Source organism: Uloborus diversus, chromosome 2 (genome assembly GCF_026930045.1).
Source record: "Uloborus diversus isolate 005 chromosome 2, Udiv.v.3.1, whole genome shotgun sequence".
Taxonomy (NCBI): Eukaryota; Metazoa; Arthropoda; class Arachnida; order Araneae; family Uloboridae; genus Uloborus; species Uloborus diversus.
The window spans coordinates 12,792,174-12,814,746 of record NC_072732.1 but is presented as its reverse complement, the minus strand read 5'-3'; the positions used below and the strand labels follow the sequence as shown (position 1 = coordinate 12,814,746).

General features: G+C 34.7%; 1 protein-coding gene across 1 annotated transcript in view; it reads right to left on the bottom strand.

Annotated features, from left to right (window-relative positions):
• The window catches only part of LOC129216868 (uncharacterized protein CG3556-like), an 80,381-nt gene that overhangs the window by 40,756 nt on the left and 17,052 nt on the right, over nucleotides 1-22,573 (bottom strand). Inside the window, exon 4 of the mRNA XM_054851083.1 lies at nucleotides 8,460-8,688. Within this exon, the coding sequence (XP_054707058.1) occupies nucleotides 8,460-8,688 (229 nt within the window). The remainder of the gene's footprint in view (nucleotides 1-8,459; nucleotides 8,689-22,573) is intronic.

Genomic DNA, 22,573 nt, shown 5'->3' with positions numbered 1-22,573 from the left:
ACACACCATAAATTTAACTTTGAAAATATTTCATGTAATGTTTTTCTCATTTCTCAGCTGAATTTGCTGGAGAATTTACCTGAAACATATTTTTTCTATCCATACATATGTGTTTTTATTGAAAAGATCTGTATTGTAATAGTTTGACACCGCAATGTGCAAAAAGTATTCGAAAATGAATAATATTTTCCAAGAAGACAAAAAATATTATTGTATGCAAGTTTGTAATGTTGTTATACTTTCGAAATGTTTTTACGTATGGGAGACTGGGGCTAGTAGTGACGTTTTTGTCATTAGCGTAAGATTCGAACTGATGTGAAACATTTAGTGCTTCATATCATTAGGGTACATCTTGAGCAGTGTATTTATAAAATTATTATCAAATGTATTAACGTTTCTCCTAACATAAAATAGAATTTGCGTTACCTCGTAGTTTGTCACAACTTGCCCTGTATCGGGGCGAGTAGTGACATGCTTGGGGCACATTGTGACACATAAATAACACATACAAATACGTTGTAACATCAGCAAATCGTGTAAAAAAGGCAATTAAATGGGCCATTTTTGATCAAGAATGAGACTTTTTTTTTCATTTATTAAGTTCTTAACACAATAAAACACTTTCATGTTTTTAATAACATTATAAATTAAATGAAAATAAAATGGTTAAATTATTAGCAATTGTGAACTTTTTTTAGACACACTAGAACAAAATGTTGATTGAGAAAAAAATAAATTGTAGATCAACACTTATCTTTGGTCTTATTGACCTTTGAGTCGACACAACGCGTAATCCCATATACTTACCGATATTTATAATCATTCATTATTATCGTTTGTTTCAACGTCTGATTTGCAGTATATATAAATATAGTAAGGTTTTTTTATGCTGTGCATTTGATAATAAGCCATCGTTTGCATGTCATACGTTGCACCAAGTCCTCCCAGGTCTAAAAACGTTCTATTATTCTAAGGAATCTAGGAAATTTCATAGTCTTCAGAACTTTCCCGTTCTTGCTTTTTCATTCCTTTTAAATAACGTAAGTTAAATTTTTTATGCACTGTTTGGCTTTTCCATATCCTTTCTGTTTTGCTTTTTCTCTCTAATTCGTTCATCACAACCTCCTGTTATTTATTTATTTATTTATTTATTTTTTGCTCCAATTTTTTCTTTTGCAGGTACACTTGTTTGAATGACAGATTTCACACATTTACTATCGGAGTGCTTGTATTTTCGAAGCCCTACTTTAAGAAGTGGTACTATTTCTGTAGGACTTCGTGATACAGTGCAAATGTTAATAGTTATAGAATCTCATCCAATGTTCCTTAAATATACATACCTGCTTTGAAAATCATGCCGGGCCAAGTAGTGACACTCTGACCACGTGCCTCTTTAAAAACGTCACAACTAGCCCCGAGTTACGCCATTTTGAACTTCATTCATTAGTTCCCGAAATGTTGTCATGATCAACAAATGAAATGCATAGAATAACAACTCAAAAATAAATAGTTAAATAATGTTGAGAAAGTTTGAAAACCTCAGTATCATTATTGGCCATCATGACGATTCCAACGTAGATCACAAAATTTACTTTTGCTATAGTAAACGCAGTAAATATTTTTATATTAAGAACAATTCAACTCTATATTTCCAAACATTTGAAGCACACTGAGACAATGAACCTGCTCCCTGACAGGAAACAACTGGTTCTGAAACCTATCTGCTCAGTCAGCAAGCCTAGTGGCACAACTAACCCTAGTCTCCCCAATAATTTTAGACAATTTTCTTTAACCTTAAACAAGACTGGTCGAAATCTTCCCTTTTTTATTAGTAATTAATTATTCTGATGATATGCTAAAAACTTTCATTAACATGTGAAAAAAAGATCATATTTATTTATTTTTTTCGTTTGCTCGCTTAATGGTTACGTATTTGGCAGATATGAAGACATTATTTATTTTCTTTCAGTCCCCCTCCCCTCCGAACTTTTTTGAGAAATCAAGGTTGCGATTAATATCATGAATCACTGTAAACGGTAATTGAGGCGTTGATATGGGAACCAGAATAAATCCAAAAAAAATAAAAATAGGTATCCACTTGCTGCTACTAACGGCGGTCCACTCAAATAGCAGTTAAAACTTACGTGCTACCAGAATTCAATCTTATTTGTGAAGTTTTCAGTAGTTTGTCATCAAAAACGTTACAGAAAGATAGTTTTAAGCATTTTGTATATCTCCTAAAAAATTCAGCACCACTGACTTGTTCCCATTCCCGTGTTAATGCCTCAATTAATCTATTGCCTTCGTGATTGACAGAAGCAAATCCAGTGAGATAAGCAAACGTAGTTTCGCAAATGTTTCTAAGCTATTTTGTAAAGAGCTTCATAGAATTTCGGGTCACAGAGGGTATCCAAAATTCAGAATTTTTCTGAAGCTCATTTACACTAGTTTACACACCTTTATATGACTGTTATTACTCGAAATATTAATTTTAATTGAAAGTTTGACAGCAATGAAATTGACAAATTTTTAGCGTAAAGGGAAATTTTTTTGAAGCTTCCATATTATTTTGAATTAAAGTTACAGGTGTTGTAACGCGGATTACAATGGTTTTCTTCAAGCAAATATGTTAAGTAGCTATTTTTCTTTGGTGAAACTTCTAAAATTAGACTTTATCTATTGCGCATAAAAACTAGCATAAAGGAAATATGAATAAAACTGAAATGCTTTTCCTGTTATGTGGCTTTTTATACTTTAATACCTTTAATTAATTACACAGGGTTACATTTTTTTTCTTCATGAAAAAGTGTTTCAAGTTTAATAGGTGCGTCATAGTAAATGGGGTGCTGATCACAAATCTGAGCTTAGTTTTCTTCATTCACGTCAGGTTTTCAAGAAAAGTGTGTTTGAAATTTTTCATAGAAACTGCCAAAAATACTGAGAGAATATTTATTAAAACTATATGTAACAGAAAATTCCTACAAAATTGAGTTGTTCATAAAAAAAACAATGCAGTTTTATCTACGTTAGGCAATTGCCGGGTTCTTTTTAAATAAATTCGTTTTTTTTTTCGCTTTTTCTTCATCGGTTTTGTCGTTTGAAACTCTCATCTGATGATTGCTGTTGGATGGTTGGAAAAGGCGGAGGAATGGAAGTTCCTGGTTAATGAGGTTCAGGTCGTGTAGCAGACGGTAAATCAGGATACTGAATTGTATGTTTATTTTTCGAATTGAAACCCTTGAGCTAACAGTCGTCTCCATGGTTTTTTGGTTCCCTATATACCATACAAACGCCAAAGGTTAAAGAGCTATGTGTACATTTTTAGCTAAGAGTACTTTGTGTGGAGCCCAAGATTTGTCCTGAACACCAAGCTCTACACCGAAGTAAGCCTGATAAGCTTTCTTGATAAATACTGTTATACTTCTTTGGTGCTTTGTTATAGTTAAATCACCACACACGCAACAAAATGTATCAGGACTGTTTTTACACTTTCTTGATGACATTATGACGCACTAAACACTCAGAAAACAAAACACAACTCGATGCTACAAACAACTGACTCTAACTACACTGCTCAAAACAATTAAAGGATATTGAGGTTTTGGGTTGATTTTGAACCTGGAGAACTTTTTGGATGGTTGATACATTATCGACAGACGTAATAAACTACGTGAGACAAAAATTGCATTTGTATGGCAGGAAAAATTACTTTTCTTCAAACTTTTGGGTACAAAAAGGAAAAAACGCACTTTGTGCGTAAGAGAAAAAGCGATAAAAAAAATTGGGGTTTCCTTAAAAGAAAATCGCTTCTAGTAGGGGGTATGGTAACCCCGGACGGCCAGCAATGTAAAACACCTCTGAGGCATATAATTAATGAGGCTATTGATGAGGGGCTGGGGTATTCTGCCCCACTCCTCCTGAAGAGCTCTTTCCATCTCTTGGAGATTTTGTGGAGGTGGTAGGCGTCCAGAAACTCGTTGCCTAGAATGCCCCAAACATGCTCAATTGGGTTCATATCTGGAGAACACGCTGGCCATTCCATTCGCATGATTCCTTCCGCCAAAAGAAAATCATTGATAAAGTTAGAACGATGTGGTCTGTAATTGTCGTCCATTAACATGAAGTCACCTCCAATGGCTGCAGGGTAAGGGACTACAATAGGTTTGAGGATCTCATCCCTACTTTGACAATCGGTCAGAGTCCCATTCGGAATGACATGCAGATCGGTGCGCCCATCAATGGAGATGCCAGCATGCACCATCGCACCATCACCACCAAGTCTGGCACTTTCGGGCACAAACGCTGTATTGTTTCTAGTGCCACGCTCTCTCCTGATGAAAATACGCCATTATCAGGATAAAGGCAAAAACGGGACTCGTCAGAGATAAGAATATAGCTCCATTCATTTCTTCTCCATTTCACATGCTCTATGTTACCCACTCCCTGTAGCGTGACTTTGTCTCGCAGCTAATGTGACACACACTATTGGTCGACGAGCATACAGACTTACAGCGTGAAGGCGATTTTGGACAGTTTGTGTCAATGTTGTGGTGCCAGTACGCGAGCGAAGGTGTCGTTAAAATGGAGTGGCATTCGTACTTCGGTGCCTCAAAGCTAAATAACGGTCTTCATTCAAGGTTGTTGACCGTCTGCGACCTTGTCCTGATCTTCGGTCAGCATTTCCAGTCTCAAAAAAAAAAAAAAAACGTTTCCATATCGTAGAAATCACACTTTGCAAAACTCCAATAGCTTCTGCTGCCTTATCTTGTGTTTGGCTCCTCTCTAGCTTGCCAACCAACTTTAGAAGCTTCTGATTCCGTTAAATGACTTCGTTGAGGAATCGCATTCATCGAAACAACGCGCTTACTGAATGTCGATCACTCTTTTCTGCTTTGTCATGTACAATAAGTTAAGAGCGAAATCTCATTCGCCGCCACTAAAACGTCGTCTTCGACGTCAAACTCAAAATTTGCGTACTGCGATGCTTGAAATTAAGAAAAATTTGCATCTGTGACTCCCTTCTTCGATTCTATGCAAACAAAAATACCTTTTTTTGCACAAAGACTTAGAATATCCTTTAATTGTTTTGAACAGTGTATTTTGTAAACAACTGCCGATGCCGTCAAATTGACTTTGACCATGGCCATGCTTTGACAGATGCAAAAATGGAAAAGTGTTGCTTCTGAAATGAAATAAACATAACATTGTACTAAAATGTTTTTAATCGATGTATCAAGGCTTCGTCAGGGTTCAGTGGAGATTGAGTATACAAATTAACTCCGGGGGTCTTCATGCGGCTGAGATACAGAAGGATGAAAAACCTAACTTGTTCAGTCATGTTAGCTGACCTTAGTCGTGTGTTTATTTTCTTTCGTCTTTCTTGGCGGTGGATAGTTGCTTTTGTTGGTGGCTGACATTTGGTTTTCTTGGTATTAGGACATTTTAAAGAAATAATTTCAATGCAATTTAGGTAATATCAACAAAGTATTTTTTTGCTTTAGTACAAAATATCTCAATTTTTTTTTTTTTTTTTTTTTTTTTTTAATTTTGAGGAAAATTTTGATGTCATGGGCTCAAACCATATTCATATTCAGAATCAGCACACTCGTATTAGCTAAGTACACTTATCAAGTTCAAAATACCAAAAAACATCCCGAGTAGCATCAACTCATCGGCCGATCATCGGACGTTCATCGAAATCCGATCAAACTTTGATCGGCCGATGATCGGATTCCGATGAGTTTTCATCGGAAATTGCTCCAATATGTTTCATCGGCAATAGTAGAATCCGATCATCGGAATCCGATGAATTTTGCTCCCTATACCGATGAGATTTGGAGCAATATACGAGCAGTGCTGTTCCACGCCGATGAATTTTGGATGAAAATACGATGAGATTTGGAGCAATATACGAGCAGTGCTGTTCCGAGGCGATGAATTTAGGATGAAAATACGATGAGAAGTAGTAACAACTGCGATATAGGGACAAGCAGGAGGAAAAAAAAATTAACAGTGGAAAGGGGAGGGTCTGCCATCTTGGATGATCACGTGACCCTTCCGCCATCTTGAAAACTTTCAGGAGGGGTATTTTCGGATGACGTCATTTGGGACAATTATTTAATATATTTTAATTATTTTTAATAACTTGTTTATTCAATTTCTAATTTAACAACTTTTGATGAACGTGATTCATGAGTTCAATCTAAATCCCTTTAGCCGGGAATCGAACCCTAGACCTCTGGAATACGAGATTCATATGCTAACCACTAGCAAGTAATGCTCTTTCCAAGGAGGAAAATAATGTATTAAATGGAAAATCATTTGTGGCACCATCTATCGGGTGGCAAAGCCATGACAGATTTCAGAACGGAAAGTGAGAATTTTATTCAGTGAATATACTTGGGGCGCCAGCTAGTGAAGAGTCGGAGTCGATCATTTTGCCCGCAAACCGAGTCGGAGTCGGTAATTTTGGGAGTCAAATTGAACGGAGTGGAATTGTTTTGGAGATAGAGAGAAATCATTCAAGAGTCGGAGTCTCATTTTGTTCGCAATTCCAGTGAGGTAATCGGGTTGGAATCGTGCAGTTGAAGTTGAATTGATTTTGAAGCAAGTCAGAATAAACCTTTCCAAAATCCAGGAGTCGGATTCGGAGTCAAAGTCTCAGTCATTTTTCCTCCGATTCTCAACCCTGAATGTTGATCCGTATAGCCTTACGTTTGATCAATAGTCGGATATTCGAATAGTTGGAAGATTTCCAAAAACTTTAGATTTGGAAAATTTTTATCGGAAAATTTAAACGACTTACTTTTTTTAAGATGAAATGTAACTCGGCAAATTTTCATCGGAAAATTTGATCGTTACGATCTCTTTTTCCGATGAAATGTAGCTCGGCCAATTTTCATCGGAAAATTTGATCATTATGATCTCTTTTTCCAATGAAATGCAGCTCGGCAATTTTCATCGGAAAATTTGATCGTAAGGATATAGTTTTCCGATAAAAAACAGCTCATCAAAAACCGTTCTCCGATTCTGATCGCAACGATATCAGCGTGCATTACGCGATGAGTTTAGGAGGAGTTCGATGATCGGCCGAGCAAAATCCGATGAGTTGATGCTACCTGGGATGTAGGCCTGTGTTATAGTTGATTTATCACCTTAAATTAAAACTTCATTGTTTGCGCTGTACGTGCTCGTTTCATTTGTTCTTTCTGATTGCACTTTATAATATTCTTACTTTTAACTTAAATTTCACAGATTACGACTGTTAACAATTATATAGTTTTCACAACTATTGGTTAAGCATTATGAGCGTTTTTAGAGCATAAAGAATGTAAAGATTTTTTTTCTTAACTATGCTATACTTTTGTTGATTTTGTGTAATCAGTCATGTAGTTTCGAATAATAATGAATTAGTAATCTTAGGATACAATTATTTTTTAATTTTTTTTAACTTACCTAATGTCCTTAAGCGGCCCATTAATGGTACATTTACCCCACTAAATTTTTCCTTTATGTTTTTCGCACGTTAAGGGTTACACAAGTCACTTAGAGCTACATGTCGCTGAAGTCAAGACTCTACATGAAAAATGTCAAATCTTAGGGTTTTAAGCTTAACTACAATTGCTATTTTGAAAGTAAACAGTGTTTTAGAATTTAAGGAAAAAAACCATGATTTTTTTTTTAAATATACATCTGAAAGAGCGACTAAAATCAACTTTGCTACATACTCACATTACAAATGGAAGCACAAATCATAGCGGTGAACACGCTTTGAAAATATTCGTCGTAGAGTTCTATCATCTGCTATCTTAGCCACTGAGTGACGCGCACTCAAAGCTCCTCCTTGTCGTCGTCAAAGTGCTGGTTTGCTGGCCAGGTTTTCATTCTTGGAAACAAGTGAAAACCACTAGCTGCAAGATCCCGACTATAGGACGGCTGGAGAAAAAAATCTGTCATCACCAACCTCTCTTCGTCTTGAACGTTAGTTCGGCCATTTTAATCTGAATGCACCATTTTCAGAAGGAATTTGTATTCATTACATTGCTTCCGTCCACTCCGTGCACTTGTAGATAAATTTCTTTCGTTTTAGTTTTATGCCAACAAAAGCGGAATCTCAGAACACGCCTCACAACTCGCGGTTTTTTTGAATTGCAACGCACATTTTAAACTGGAATGTTGAAAAAATGGGCAGTGCGGAGGTGTTTCCGTTGTGATGGCGGAATGCCGACTGAGATGCCGAGCACGCAAACACAAAAACATATCTGAGCGGCGCGCTCTTGGCAGTGTGAGACGCAAACGTTCTTTACTTTCTGAATCTCCCTCGTATTTAAAAGAGAACTAGCAAATTTAAACGTAGCAAGCTCGATGAGTCATGCCTTATCATTCCGTAGACAATTCATGTATCAAAATTTCTTCTTATTAGCTATTGCTAAATTTACTGAACAAGTATTTTTCCTTACTGAGAGAACTTAGACAGCAATTGGATAGTGAGTTCGTAGGCCATCTCTTGAGCGGTGAGGTTTCCTGGTGCGAAGAAAGCTGGGTCTGATAAAAAAAGTGCCACTGCCGTTCTGGGTAATTCGTGACCCCACTTGTTGCTGGTCGTTCCATTTTCCCTCCTTCTTAGAAACCAGTCGACCAAGCTGTGTTTCGAACTGATGGCTATCGATTTTGTTCCATTAGTATTTTCTAGAAGAAGAATAAATAAAAGTAAGCTTATTTCTACATAAAAGTAAAATATATTTTGAAAAACTAAATCTGCAAATAGAGTAGAGCCAATATCCTACTACAGTAGATTTACTAGATTCAACGCATAAGTAAACAAGGAAACATTTTAATTTGATTTACCATCATTATAAGGGCAGCAGTCTGAAAACAGCAACCACCTATGGGCTATTCAAAAGAGAAAAAAAAATCCCATTCCAAAAAAATCAACAGTTCTTTAAAAAAAATAAAATGGGTACATGACAAAGTTCATATTGTTACAAAATTATATTAAGTAAAATGCGAACATTGAGACACATTTTTAAAGCTGGGATATTATACTTTAAGTAAAACTTTTGCTCCAAAATTTTCAAGACTAAATATATTAGCCTACATTCTATATTTCAAGCAAAGGTTATCATTTCAAGCAAAGGCTGTGAAATGCTATAGTTTGCAGTCGATTTTAACAATTATGGAGTACCACTGCTTTATAAATTTGCTGCATAATATGCTTGCGTTTATTCAGCAGAATCATTTGAAGTGCAAGTAAACGTTTGACATTTGAGATTTTCATATACAGGTATCAAATTTCAGAAAATCTTCCTATCATTCTAGCCGAATCGTCAAGGTTCATTCGTCATTTAGTTCTCGGAATATATTGGCATTATTAGTATACTTCATACTATATTAAACCCGCACCTGCTGGACTTTGTTGATGTAATTAGTATGTGGTGAACTGATGAACAAGAGCTGTGAGAAATGTTGTAGTACTGATACTCGTGGAATTAATTGAGGTTTTTTTCTGTATTAACAGTAAACATACTTTTTTTTTAAATTAATTTAAAGAATTAATAAATAATGCAATGGATTGCGATAAATGAAACTACTTGCAGTTTCCGAAGACTGGTGAACGATAGCGAGTAGAGTATCGTGGCTCCCTATAATTGAGGAAAACTTAAGCAGGCAGCATTGTCTATGCAGATCCTAATCACAGTATTACGACACCGCAGGGTAGGATTGCCCGAACCATAGTTAATAATCAAAATCCTAAGACGCCATAAAAATACAGTTCATATGAAAAATTAAAACTTAAACTATTCTAACAGTGTTTTGTTTACTAACTTCAAAAGTTCATTTTTGTTAGTAAACTTGTTACAGAAATCAGGTGACAACAATTTTATTTCTAATTGAATTTGAAATAGAATTTTACTTTCATAACTCAGAATAATAATGTAAAAAAGGAAAACTAAACAAGAGCTCTGAAAAATATACAGAACAATGAATAAATGAATTTTCATGTGTGTGGTCGCCGCGGGGGGGGGGGGGGGGGGGAGGGGAGTCGCAAAGTTCGTAATTTTTCCGGAGGGGGTCTGTGAAGGCCTGAAGTTGGGGAACCTCTGTGTTAGGTAGTCAAACTGTTCCACTGCCTTTATGAAAAGAAAGTCAACGATTATTTTCAATCCCAAAGCTTCAATTAGAAACAGAAGAAGCAGTCACTTCAGCAGTTTACGAAACAATTAGAATCCTGGTAATTAGTAATCAAGGCTAAGTCTGTGTTTTGATTACACTTTATAATTTACATGCCCACAAAAGGAGCATTATGTGTCTTTATTGAGGGAAAGACGAACAAATCCTTTCTCTGTATACCATGGGATTATAATTGTCTTGAAATCATTCTATGTAGTTAATCAACTGGGTTATAAAACAGGACCAAAATACAGAAATTCAACTTACAAACGGGGAAAATGTGTGTCTGTTAATCTGTCTGTCTTATTCTCTACCCCTCATGCCCCTCAATAACTTTTGATTGAATAATTGTCCAGTTTGAGCAAACGGTTTTTTTTTTCGAAAGATCTCAAGGAGGACACTGCACTGCTATATTTCAATTTTTAATTTGAACAACTTTTTGTACAATTTTTAACAGTTTCAAAAAACTTAACATCAGCGTCAACAGTAAAACTTAAGATAATATTAATCCCGAAATTAAAAGCGAATTTGCTTAAAAGACATTGTCTGTAAGGATCAGGCTGGTTGTGATTGTTGACATTTTTAATTTTTCTTATTTTCACATGTGTTGTTCCTTATCATTAATGTAATGCTTGTGCAAAATATGAGCTTTGTCTGCCCTACCGTTTTTGGGAAATTAAATTTTTAAATTTAGGAGGCGTGGCGCATTTTTGCGTGTTTTTCAGATTTGCAGATTTTAAAGTTCTTGTTGCTTTAAGCGCCCCTATAATGACATGGATTTTTAAATTCTATACTATTATATGGTCTTCTTAGATACTATAACAGCTGTCAAATCAGTGTCACTACGAGGGCGACGGCCACAAACTCCGTTTAAAAATGACCAAAAATGAATTTTTTTACTACATTTAATGCCAATTTTCTCAAAGCGCCTTCATGATGACACCTATTATTTTTACATAAATTCCTAGCTACACTTGCATACATCAAAAATATGTAATAAAATTGGTGTCACTGTAAGGGCGCCAGAAGATATTGGAACTTTTATGTGATAAATTTCACAAAAATGCAAATGTTTAAAATCTAACTACTACTCTCGCCCTCATAGCAGAGATCTGAAACTAATTAAGTTTGATAACCAACATGTTCGTCTAACATATGAACTAAAAAAATCGGTGTCACTCCTATTATTATCGGAAATATAATCATTCGAAATTAGTATGTTATGGAGTTATTTAAAAAAGACATTTCTAATTCGAATGGCTTTTTGCACGGTTTGTTTTAAACTTTAATATAAAATTACAGTAGCGACACCTAAAATAATATGTTTCTAATGCGTTTTATAAAAAAAGCTTTATAAAAGCATTAGAAACACGGTAAATCGATATAGGTACAGATGGACGTATTGTGTAATGTGCGTTATAGGCTAAAACAGTCGTACTAATATTCATATTTTTTCAACCATACTGATTCTTTATCTGTTATTTATATTAAAAATGCAACTATTTATAACATAAAGTCTTTAATAGTTATGAACATAATGTATTATATAGCGAGAATTCAGAATCTGAAACATAATTTGAGGATGACGTAGACTAAAACAAAGAAAACATAAAAAATCAAATAACCCAATGTCAGAAAGACGGTCAACTCTTACTGATGTCTGGTAATTTTGTAACACTAAAGCTTGGGAAAACATGGTATCCCGGAGAAGTAGTAGAAGTTGACCAATTGCTAATCTGAATACAACTAGCCCCCTCATAGCAGAGATCTGAAACTAATTAAGCTTGATAACCAACATGTTTGTCCAACATTTGCACTAATAAAATTGGTGTCATTCCTACTACTTTTGGAAATATAATCATTCAAAGTTAGTATGTTGTGGTGTATTTTTTTCATTTATTATTACTTTTTTTAATTTATTTTCTTTATTTATGTATTTTGTAAATTTAATCTTATCATACCCAGATAGTGTTTTTACCATATTTATTTTTAATTTATTACAAAGAAGTTACGTTTAACATAAACAGCTTTGGGCAGTAAGAACGTCTTTATCTTGAATAGAAAATGCCCGTTTTGATATAGGTACCCCAGGTGGATCTATTGTGCATAATGTGTTTAGATTATCATACCAATACTCTCTTTTTTTCCAGTCAAATAAATTTATTTATTCTAATCCTCCTTGCCATGCATTTGACCTTTACTTGCAAATGGTCAACTTCTCCTATTTCTCCGGGATACCATGTTTTCCCAAGCTTTAGTGCTACAAAATTACCAGATATCAATAAAAGATGACCGTCTTTCTGAAACTGGGTGATTTGATTTTTTATGTTTTCTTTGTTTTAGTCTACGTCATCCTCAAATTATGTTTCAGATTCTGAATGCTCGCTATATAATACATTATGTTCATCACTATTTAAGACATTATGTTATAAATCGTTGCATTTTTAATATAAATAACAAATAAAGAATCAGTATGGGTGAAAAAAAAATGAATATTAGTACGAGTGTTTTAGCCTATAACGCACATTACACAATACGTCCATCTCTACCTATATCGATTTACCGTGTTTCTAATGCTTTTTATAAAGCTTTTTTATAAAAAGCATTAGAAACATATTATTTTAGGTGTCGTTACTGTAATTTTACATTAAACTTCAAAACAAACCGTGCAAAAAGCCACTCGAATTAGAAAAGTCTTTTTTTAAATAACTCCATAACATACTAATTTCGAATGATTATATTTCGAAAAGTAATAGGAGTGACACCGATTTTTTTAGTTCATATGTTAGACGAACATTTTGGTTATCAAACTTAATTAGTTTCAGATCTCTGCTATGAGGGCGAGAGTAGTAGTTAGATTTTAAACATTTGCATTTTTGTGAAATTTATTACACAAAAGTTCCAATATCTTCTGGCGCCCTTATAGTGACACCAATTTTATTACATATTTTTGATGTATGCAAGTGTAGCTAAGAATTTATGTTAAAACGTAGGTGTCATCATGAAATTGTTGTCATGTTGAGAAAATTGGCATTGAATGTAGTAAAAAAATTCATTTTTGGTCATTTTTAAACGGAGTTTGTGGCCCTCGCCCTCGTAGTGACACCGATTTGACAGCTGTAATAGTATCTAAGAAGACCATATAATAGTATAGAATTTAAAAATCCATGTCATTATAGGGGCGCTTAAATCAACAAGAACTTTAAAATCTGCAAATTTGAAAAACACGCAAAGATGCGCCACGCCCCCTAAATTTAAAAATTTAATTTCCCAAAAACGGTAAGGCAGACAAAGCTCATATTTTGCACAAACATTACATTCATGATAAGGAACAACATATGTGAAAATAAGAAAAATTAAAAATGTCAACAATCACAAATGCCGTAAACTGCGTGATTCTTACAGACAATGGCTCTTAAAACAGACTTTGTTGGAAAAAGCTCTTGGTAATTTTGGATCTGAGAGCGTTTCTGTAGGAAATTAGAAGAGAGTAGGGAGACTCCCCCCCCCCCCCCCAAAAAAAAATGCTTTGTAGGTGTCCTAGAAAATATTTCGGACTTAGGTAAACATTCGCCACCTGGCACATTCTCCTGCTATGACGTCATCAAAGATGGCGGTCGCTCATTCTCATAAATTCTCATTAGTTCTGTAGAAGGTTTGAATAGGGGGAATCTTGTTTCAAAAATGTTTAGCAAGTGTCTTAGAAAGTACTTAGGACTTGGGTGGCCATTCGCTGCTCGATGCATTTTCCATGTGAAATAATTCATTTTAATGATTTGTTTTTATTTTCACTCTAAAGTTTTAATTTATGTGTTCGGTTTTTGGCGGAGAAATTCGGAGTACTTTATGTTTCTATATAAAAATATGCGCAGACGATTTTTTTTTTTTTTTGACGATGAAAATTATTTTTGTTGTTTCTGCCAATTTTTAAAAGTACATTGAATCATTTTCAATATTATTTTTCGGCAACAGCGGAAAAACAAACGACTTTTTTTTTTATATGATGCTTTTATTTTAAGCAGCTTTTAAGTTTAATTCCTTTTTTAGCCTACTTTCCCAGTAAAAATCAGAAAAAGAAGAAAAAAGCATGAAAGAAGGCTTAATGCATCTTAAAAATATCGCAAAAAACAAAAAAAGTCAAAAATAAATGAAATAATTAAATAAATATTGAAAAATTAAAAATTGGAAAGTAGGGTATTGAGATGGGGAAAAAAATGTCTGTCGGTCTGTCTGTCCCCCCCCCCCTAATAACTTTTGAATGAATAGTCCGATTCGAACAAACTTTTTTTTGTTCGAAAGAGCTCGGCGAGGACACCTCATTCCCATATTTCACTTATTGATTTTAACTATTTTTTGTTCAATTTTGAACAGTTCAAAAAAACTTAACATTAGCGCCTACGGGAAAATTCAAGGCAATTCCGAACTGTGAGGCGAATTTGCTTCAAACACACTTTGTAGGAAAAAGCTTTTGATGAAAAACTTGTATATATAAAATATCTTTTGAATTGAACAATTTTCCGTTCAATTTTGAACAGTTCAAATCCCTTAATATTAGCGCTTACGGGGAAACTGAAAGTCAATGTAGATTCCGTACTTGAAGGCGGATTTTACTTCAAACAAATTTTGTTGGAAATAGCTCTTGACGCCAAACTCCAGACTTTGACTCTAAGAATTTAGGGGCACTTGACTCCGACTCCGACTCCTATTCCCGACAATTAATCGGACTCCGACTCCCCGACTTCGACTCTGACTTCGTAGCTTTGTCAAAACTTTATACACGTAAGACAAATGACTGACTCCGATTCTTAGATATTCAACTCCGACTCCTTTACCCTAAAATGAGATTGACTCCGACTCCGACTCCGCAGCTATGGTTTTGACTGTGAAATAATTATTGTTGATTTGACTTGTTTTTATTTTTACGCTAAAGTTTTAATTTAGGTATTCAGTTTTCGGCGAATAAACTCGAAATCATTTATGTTTCTACATAAAGATACGCGCAGACTTTTTTTTTTTTTTTTTTTTTTTTTTTTTTTGACAATGAAAATTATTTCTTTAAGTTGACATTTTACTTTTTTTATTAATTTGGTAAGCGCATTAATTCATTTAAAAAGTTGTTTTTGGAAACAGGGGAAAAAGAAACGATTTTTTTTTTTTGGTAAGATGTATTTATTTTAATGAGATTATTAATTTTAATTATTATTTTTTCGTTTTGAAATCTGTTAAAGATATTTTTAATGGAAAAAATTGTATTAGCTGCTTTGTTTAAAAGTGGCTGCTTTTTTTACGCATTTAATTTTTTTAGATGAGTGAGGAATATTTTATTCCCAGAAATCAGCTTAATGTATTCTTAAAATATGTTTAAAAAATTTGTGATTTTAGCTATTTTTGAGAATATTGATAGGGTACTAGAAAGTAGTATGGGTATACGGGAAAGTAGGCTCGTCTAGTTCTAGACAGAACTTCCTGTTTCTTTTTGAAAGTGGTCAAATATATATATATTGTTAATAGAAAAAATGTATTAGCTGCTATGTTTAAAAGCTGCTATTTAATTTGTTTGTTTATTTATTTTTTACGCATCTAGTTCTTTAGATGAGCGAGGCATATTTTATTTCTAGAAATCAGCTTAAAATATTTAAAAAATATGTTTGAAATAATTGGCAATTTTAGCTAATTTTGAGAATATTGATCAGAACTACAAAGTCGATAGTTGTATACGGGAAAGTAGGGTCGTCAAAAAATGATAAAATTCTGCTAATTTTTATATACGAGGTTTGTCCGTTAAATACGTATAAATAAGTCGTGGTGCCGTATCACGGCGTCGTGTAGGCGCCGACAGGTGGCACTGCCGCTGTAGCCAATCTCCTCTACGCAGGGTTGCCAGACGTAGTATTTTTGATACTATGGTAGTATTTTTTCGCCCCAAATTAGGGGCGTAGCATTTTTTGTAGTATTTCGCTAAAAAATGGTTTATATGTAATTTTTTTTTATTTCGAAAAAAAAGAGAGACAAGACAAATCACAAAGTTCAAATTTTTAAAAACAAAGCAGAAATGTTACCAATTTGAAGAAAAAAAGCGGTAAATCAGGTAAAAATGAAGTGGAACAGGAAAAATGAAACAAATAAATATAGATATCTATCAGTTTTAAGATTCATATACATATATGTATTTGGTTATATTGCAGTTTTATAAAATGTAATGTAGATGGCGCCAAATGTAGTATTTTTTAGTATTTATTCAGAGGAGGTGTATTTTTCTGTTTCAAAAATCTGGCAACCCTGCTTCTACGCTCAGTTCCAGTCAGAGCGCTCAGTGTGTACATAAGAGTGTACGGCTGCTTGTTGAAAGTTACTATTTCACCTACCGTCGGCATGGAGCTGGATGATTGAGGAACAGCACATCAACATTCACGAATGGCTGCTTTTTTTACGCATTTAATTTTTTTAGATGAGTGAGGAATATTTTATTCCTAGAAATCAGCTTAATGTATTCTTAAAATATGTTTAAAAAATTTGTGATTTTAGCTATTTTTGAGAATATTGATAGGGTACTAGAAAGTAGTATGGGTATACGGGAAAGTAGGCTCGTCTAGTTCTAGACAGAACTTCCTGTTTCTTTTTGAAAGTGGTCAAATATATATATTGTTAATAGAAAAAATGTATTAGCTGCTATGTTTAAAAGCCGCTATTTAATTTGTTTGTTTATTTATTTTTTACGCATCTAGTTCTTTAGATGAGCGAGGCATATTTTATTTCTAGAAATCAGCTTAAAATATTTAAAAAATATGTTTGAAATAATTGGCAATTTTAGCTAATTTTGAGAATATTGATCAGAACTACAAAGTCGATAGTTGTATACGGGAAAGTAGGGTCGTTTATTTCTAGACGGAAGTTTTTGTTGTTTTGTTCTGCCAATTATTTTTTTCTTCTTTGTAGCTTCTAACTGCTCCTGTCTGAGGGCTTCTTTAATCGGAGTATGAGTCAGGAACGACAGCATCCTATTTTTTTTCTCTTTTCTGGTTCCTAAGTTCTACTTTTTCAAATGGTCTCAGTTGGGGTTAGTACACATTTGACAATGTTGGAAGGTCTACTGGGAGAAATATTTAGATTATCGATAAACCTTTTTATTATTTTGACATCTAACGTGGTTCCCCCTGTACATGTTTTGAACGTAATGTCTTACCACCTTTAAAATAAAGAACATGTATTACAGGCTGAATAGTGTATAAAGTTAAAGCTGAACAGGCATGAAGACAACATTATATGATTGTAAACTATATGATACGAATATTTTACTTAATTAAAAATGAATGGTGATTTTCAAATCTAAATAACCTGAAAATACTAAAGGTTTGAGACAGTACGAAGGCGAAAAAGGCGTCCGGGTTCCCTTTTATAAGTAAGACAGAGTAGTAAGACACACAGTAAGAACGTGCGTTAATATGCCCCGATGAAAATGCGTAAACGTACCCCGTCGGCAAGTTTGGATTTATTTTTAACGTGCAACAAAATTTAATAACTTTTCTGTTCGTACAAATACAATTGTCAAAAAATGATAAAATTCTGCTAATTTTTATATACGAGGTTTGTCCGTTAAATACGTATAAATAAGTCGTGGTGCCGTATCACGGCGTCGTGTAGGCGCCGACAGGTGGCACTGCCGCTGTAGCCAATCTCCTCTACGCAGGGTTGCCAGACGTAGTATTTTTGATACTATGGTAGTATTTTTTCGCCCCAAATTAGGGGCGTAGCATTTTTTGTAGTATTTTGCTAAAAAATGGTTTATATGTAATTTTTTTTTATTTCGAAAAAAAAGAGAGACAAGACAAATCACAAAGTTCAAATTTTTAAAAACAAAGCAGAAATGTTACCAATTTGAAGAAAAAAAGCGGTAAATCAGGTAAAAATGAAGTGGAACAGGAAAAATGAAACAAATAAATATAGATATCTATCAGTTTTAAGATTCATATACATATATGTATTTGGTTATATTGCAGTTTTATAAAATGTAATGTAGATGGCGCCAAATGTAGTATTTTTTAGTATTTATTCAGAGGAGGTGTATTTTTCTGTTTCAAAAATCTGGCAACCCTGCTTCTACGCTCAGTTCGAGTCAGAGCGCTCAGTGTGTACATAAGAGTGTACGGCTGCTTGTTGAAAGTTACTATTTCACCTGCCGTCGGCATGGAGCTGGATGATTGAGGAACAGCACATCAACATTCACGAATGGTCGTGAGATTTTTGAGTGTTTGAAACAAGTTTAAGGAGAAAATTCTCTGTAGGATCCAACCGTGAACAAGTGGTTAAAAAGGTTCCGGGAAGATAGAGAAGACATGAAAGGATACCCTCACCCAAGAAGCCTCTCAACATTGAGTTCTGATGAAAATGTTGAACGAATTCGGGCTTGTGTTCTTAAAGACCATAGACTGATAGTCGGAATGATACCTAACGAGCTGTCATTCCCCAAAACACTCGTTCACGAAATTCTGACACAAAAACTTTAAATGAAGAAATGCGCTCGCTCACACGTCGTTCGACGTGTCCCCTCGACGTTGGCCCCTTGTGACTTCTTCCTGTCGCCAAAAGGCAAAACGGTGCATCTGGGGTGGCACTTTTGGGAGATGTAGAAGCCATCAAGGCAAAAACAATACAGCAACTGAACAGCATCACATTTGAAGACTTTCAAAACTTTTATTACGAGTGGAAATGCCGTCGGCAGAAGTGTATCTTGTCCCATTGAGAGTACTTTGAAGGAGACCATATTGTAATACCTGAATAATTGTAAAATATAATTATTCAACTTTTATACGTATTTTCCGGACAAACCTCGCATTTATTTGTTCTTAACTAAGTATTATTTATTCACAATAAGCTCAAAACGTTCAATACAAATTTAACTCAACTTGGTAGAAAACAGATTCTCCTATCCGCATGCCAAACAGAAGCTCGATTAATGCTCAAAAACTTATGAGAATATTTGCTATGGAGCAGCATTAATCTGTTATAACTGTTGGCACTACAGTTATTACTCGTTTTGGAAAAGGGGCACTGCGTAAACACTCTATGCACCGTCCGAGTTACTTCTCTCGAACGCCAATGAACTGACCATTGAACCAGGCATCGATAGATTCGTATATTTCCCGTCTTTATGTTTGGCTATTTAACATAATCCTCCGATTATAATTAGCGGAAATATCAATTAAAATCTATTAATTATGATACTTTGATTTCGACATAAAATCCCTATTTTTTCGAAGGTTAACTTCATTTAAATTATTATTAGTGCTTCATCTCAACTTTCCGCAATACTACTTTTATTAAAATTTGTAGCGTGAAGAAAATCATTGAGAAGAAAAATGTGTTTCTGTAATCAGGGAATTGAAAAATGTTTTCTTTTTGGTTATTTTCCCGCAATCTGCCGCAAAATTTTACTGATTTTTTTTTTTTTTTTGCTCAATCCTAATTGTTAAACACGCGCCATTTGACATAACTTTTATTTTCGAGGTGGACCGTGCAAAACCGGGCGGCGCAGCTAGTCGTTCATATAATCGTTGACAGTCCACTCTTGCAATTTATGAAACACATTCATAACTAGTATATCATAACTTTGCAGAGCTTTTCAAAGCACTGCCTTACTCGTGTGGTTGAAACAGGTAGTTTGATTTCGGAACCAATTCCATTATTGATAATGATAACGGGCAAGATAAGATGTAAAACGAGCGAGCAAGATGAAATATAAAACGAGCGAGAATAAATTACAGCGAACGGTAGTGCGAGCTAGAGTAAGCACTTTCACAAAATCGCGCCAGACGTAGAATATCTGCAGATCAGCAACTGCTTGTGAGCTCTGATTGGCTGGTGCGTTCAGATGTGAATGAATGTACGGATTTGCACTGCGTCGCTCTATAAGTTCAGAATATAAACAATTCACGAAAATCATTACAAAAAAGTATACTATATATAAGAGGCTACTACTATACTATATACGAGGAGCCTTGTATATATAAGCTACTATACATACATACGAGGATGTAACGAACTAACAGCATTTCTAAGGGCTGTTCCTTTTTTTTATGGCGTAAATTTGATTATGACTCTAGTTCTCATTATAAACATAAGTAAAAAGACTGTATTTATGACTATATTTATATCTTTATAGTAAATAAAAGGAAGGTTTCAAAGAAATTCTGGAAGGAAGTCTGTAGCGGACCTGCGTCCAAGAGACCCCATAGCACCTACTGCTTTGAAATTTTGTACAAACTTACTCCGAGCCCCGGGGGTGTGCACCTGGGGTTTTATTTTTTAAATTCATTTTTTTTTGTAATTATTTTTTTAAGCTCAAATTTAGCATAAATTGCCTATTATTGCCTATTAAAGGGGTGAAAAATTACTTGCACATATATTAATATTATATATCTTTGGAAAGGGTAGAATTTTCCACGTTCTACGCAATTTGTTTCAATGCTCTAACTTAAATACAGCGGGAGTTATTTGCGTTTTCAGCTTGAACCTCTTTAGGCTTAGCTGAAATTTAGGCACTACTTTCTTCATTAAACCTATCAGTAAAAAGTGAAGGAATTGTCCCACAGTTTTCTTTTTGACACCACTGGAAAGAGCGGATTTGTTTACTCCAGATCTAAATCGACCTATGGTGAAAAACTAAGCTTCTATCTAAAAAGGAAAACAAGTTATTTGCCGTTAAAAATAAAGTTCGAATAATTTCATCTCCATTAAAATTATTGATGTTTTATTTCGCGTTGCCATAGTTACGTCTTTTATATTCGCTTGATTCTTCTTCCTTATTCACAAACTTTAAGGGTTTCAATTTTAACGGAAAATCTTAGGCTCAAATCAATTCAAGCCCCGGGTTAAAGAGCAAAGTGTATTACTAGAGTCCACGAATATGAAAATGACTTTTCAAACGCACAAAACTATAGTTTTGCGACGCTCAGGAGCCCCTTAGCCCTTATCACTCTGCAAGTTGGTACAAGTTATTTTGAAACCCGGATAATTAGTGCTTTTTGTTCCAAAGGGAGCTCATAATGCGTTTTTAATCTGTTTCTTTTTAATTGACGATTTAAATCTTTGCAAATCAAATAAGATTGCGAAGCAATCTCCGTGGGTTAGTGAGCGTTAGCGAGCAGGGGGCAGATCCCCCTAGTATTTAAAAAAATGTTGTTATGGTAGCTCCATGCGAGCCACATGAAATGAATGTGCCAAAGCCTGGTGACCATGTTCACGGTTCGTAAAGAAATATGCCTGATTTAACAAATATATTTTTTCAATGCAGATAAGAAATTTAGATATATTCTAAGTTACGGTAGCTACACTGCGATGCAAAAGTTTAGACAATGACGTTCTTCAGCTGTAGAATTTAGAATTGCGATAGTAGAAATACAAAAGTCTGCAAACATATTCAAAAACTCTTTTGAAATACTATAACCAAAATACAATTGTTTGATATGCTTTAACAATACTGTTTTGTATAAAAATAGAAATTTGCTTGTTGCAAAAGTTTAGACACTATTACGAGTTTCTGTGAATTTTTTTTCGTATATGCAAATTTAAAAGAGATGATATTACAGACCTCTTGTACTTAAGGTCTGCCAACGATAACACTTGTTAGTCGAGATGCCGCGAGCTGAGCAGATTAAAGCGGACGAGGTAACTAAGATCTGGCAGTTGAAGGTTGAAGGTAAGCTTGTTCCTGATATTTCGGCGATTACTAATAGATCAAAGAAGTCTATTTATCGATTTTTATCAAGTCACTGCAATTATAAAGCAAAACGCAGATCTGGGAGGCCGCGTGTGACGAATAAACGGGATGATCGTCAGATCCAAAGACTAGCTAGTACCCAACAAATGACTGTTCGTGAAGTTCAAAGCTCCTTGGGGCTTTCGGTATCAAAGGATACGATTCGTAGACGAATTTTGGAAACAGGGACAATGGTTCACTGCTAAATGAAAAAGAAACCAGCTCTAAAGCCAAATCATAAATCACAACGAATGTTGTGGGTTCGAAATCATATGTCATATGGATCGAAATGGATATCAGTAATATTTAGCGACGAAAAAAAAAAAGAACCAGGATGGTCCAGATGGCTGGACATCGTACTTGCATGATTTACGGAAGGAACCCAGATGTTTTTTTAGTCGCCGACAAGGTGGTGGCTGTGTGATGGTTTGGGCAGCGTTTTGCTACAATGGACAAGTGTCTTTGACCTTTACCAGTGGTTGCCAAACATCACAGCATTACACTACGACACTAGAGGTTAATCTCCTACCATTTGCGGAACTTATAGGGGGCCCTCAGTGGGAATTTCAACAAGACAATGCTTCGATTCACACTGCAGGAAACACAAAATCTTGGTTAACTTCAAATAATATAAAAGTTCTTAATTGG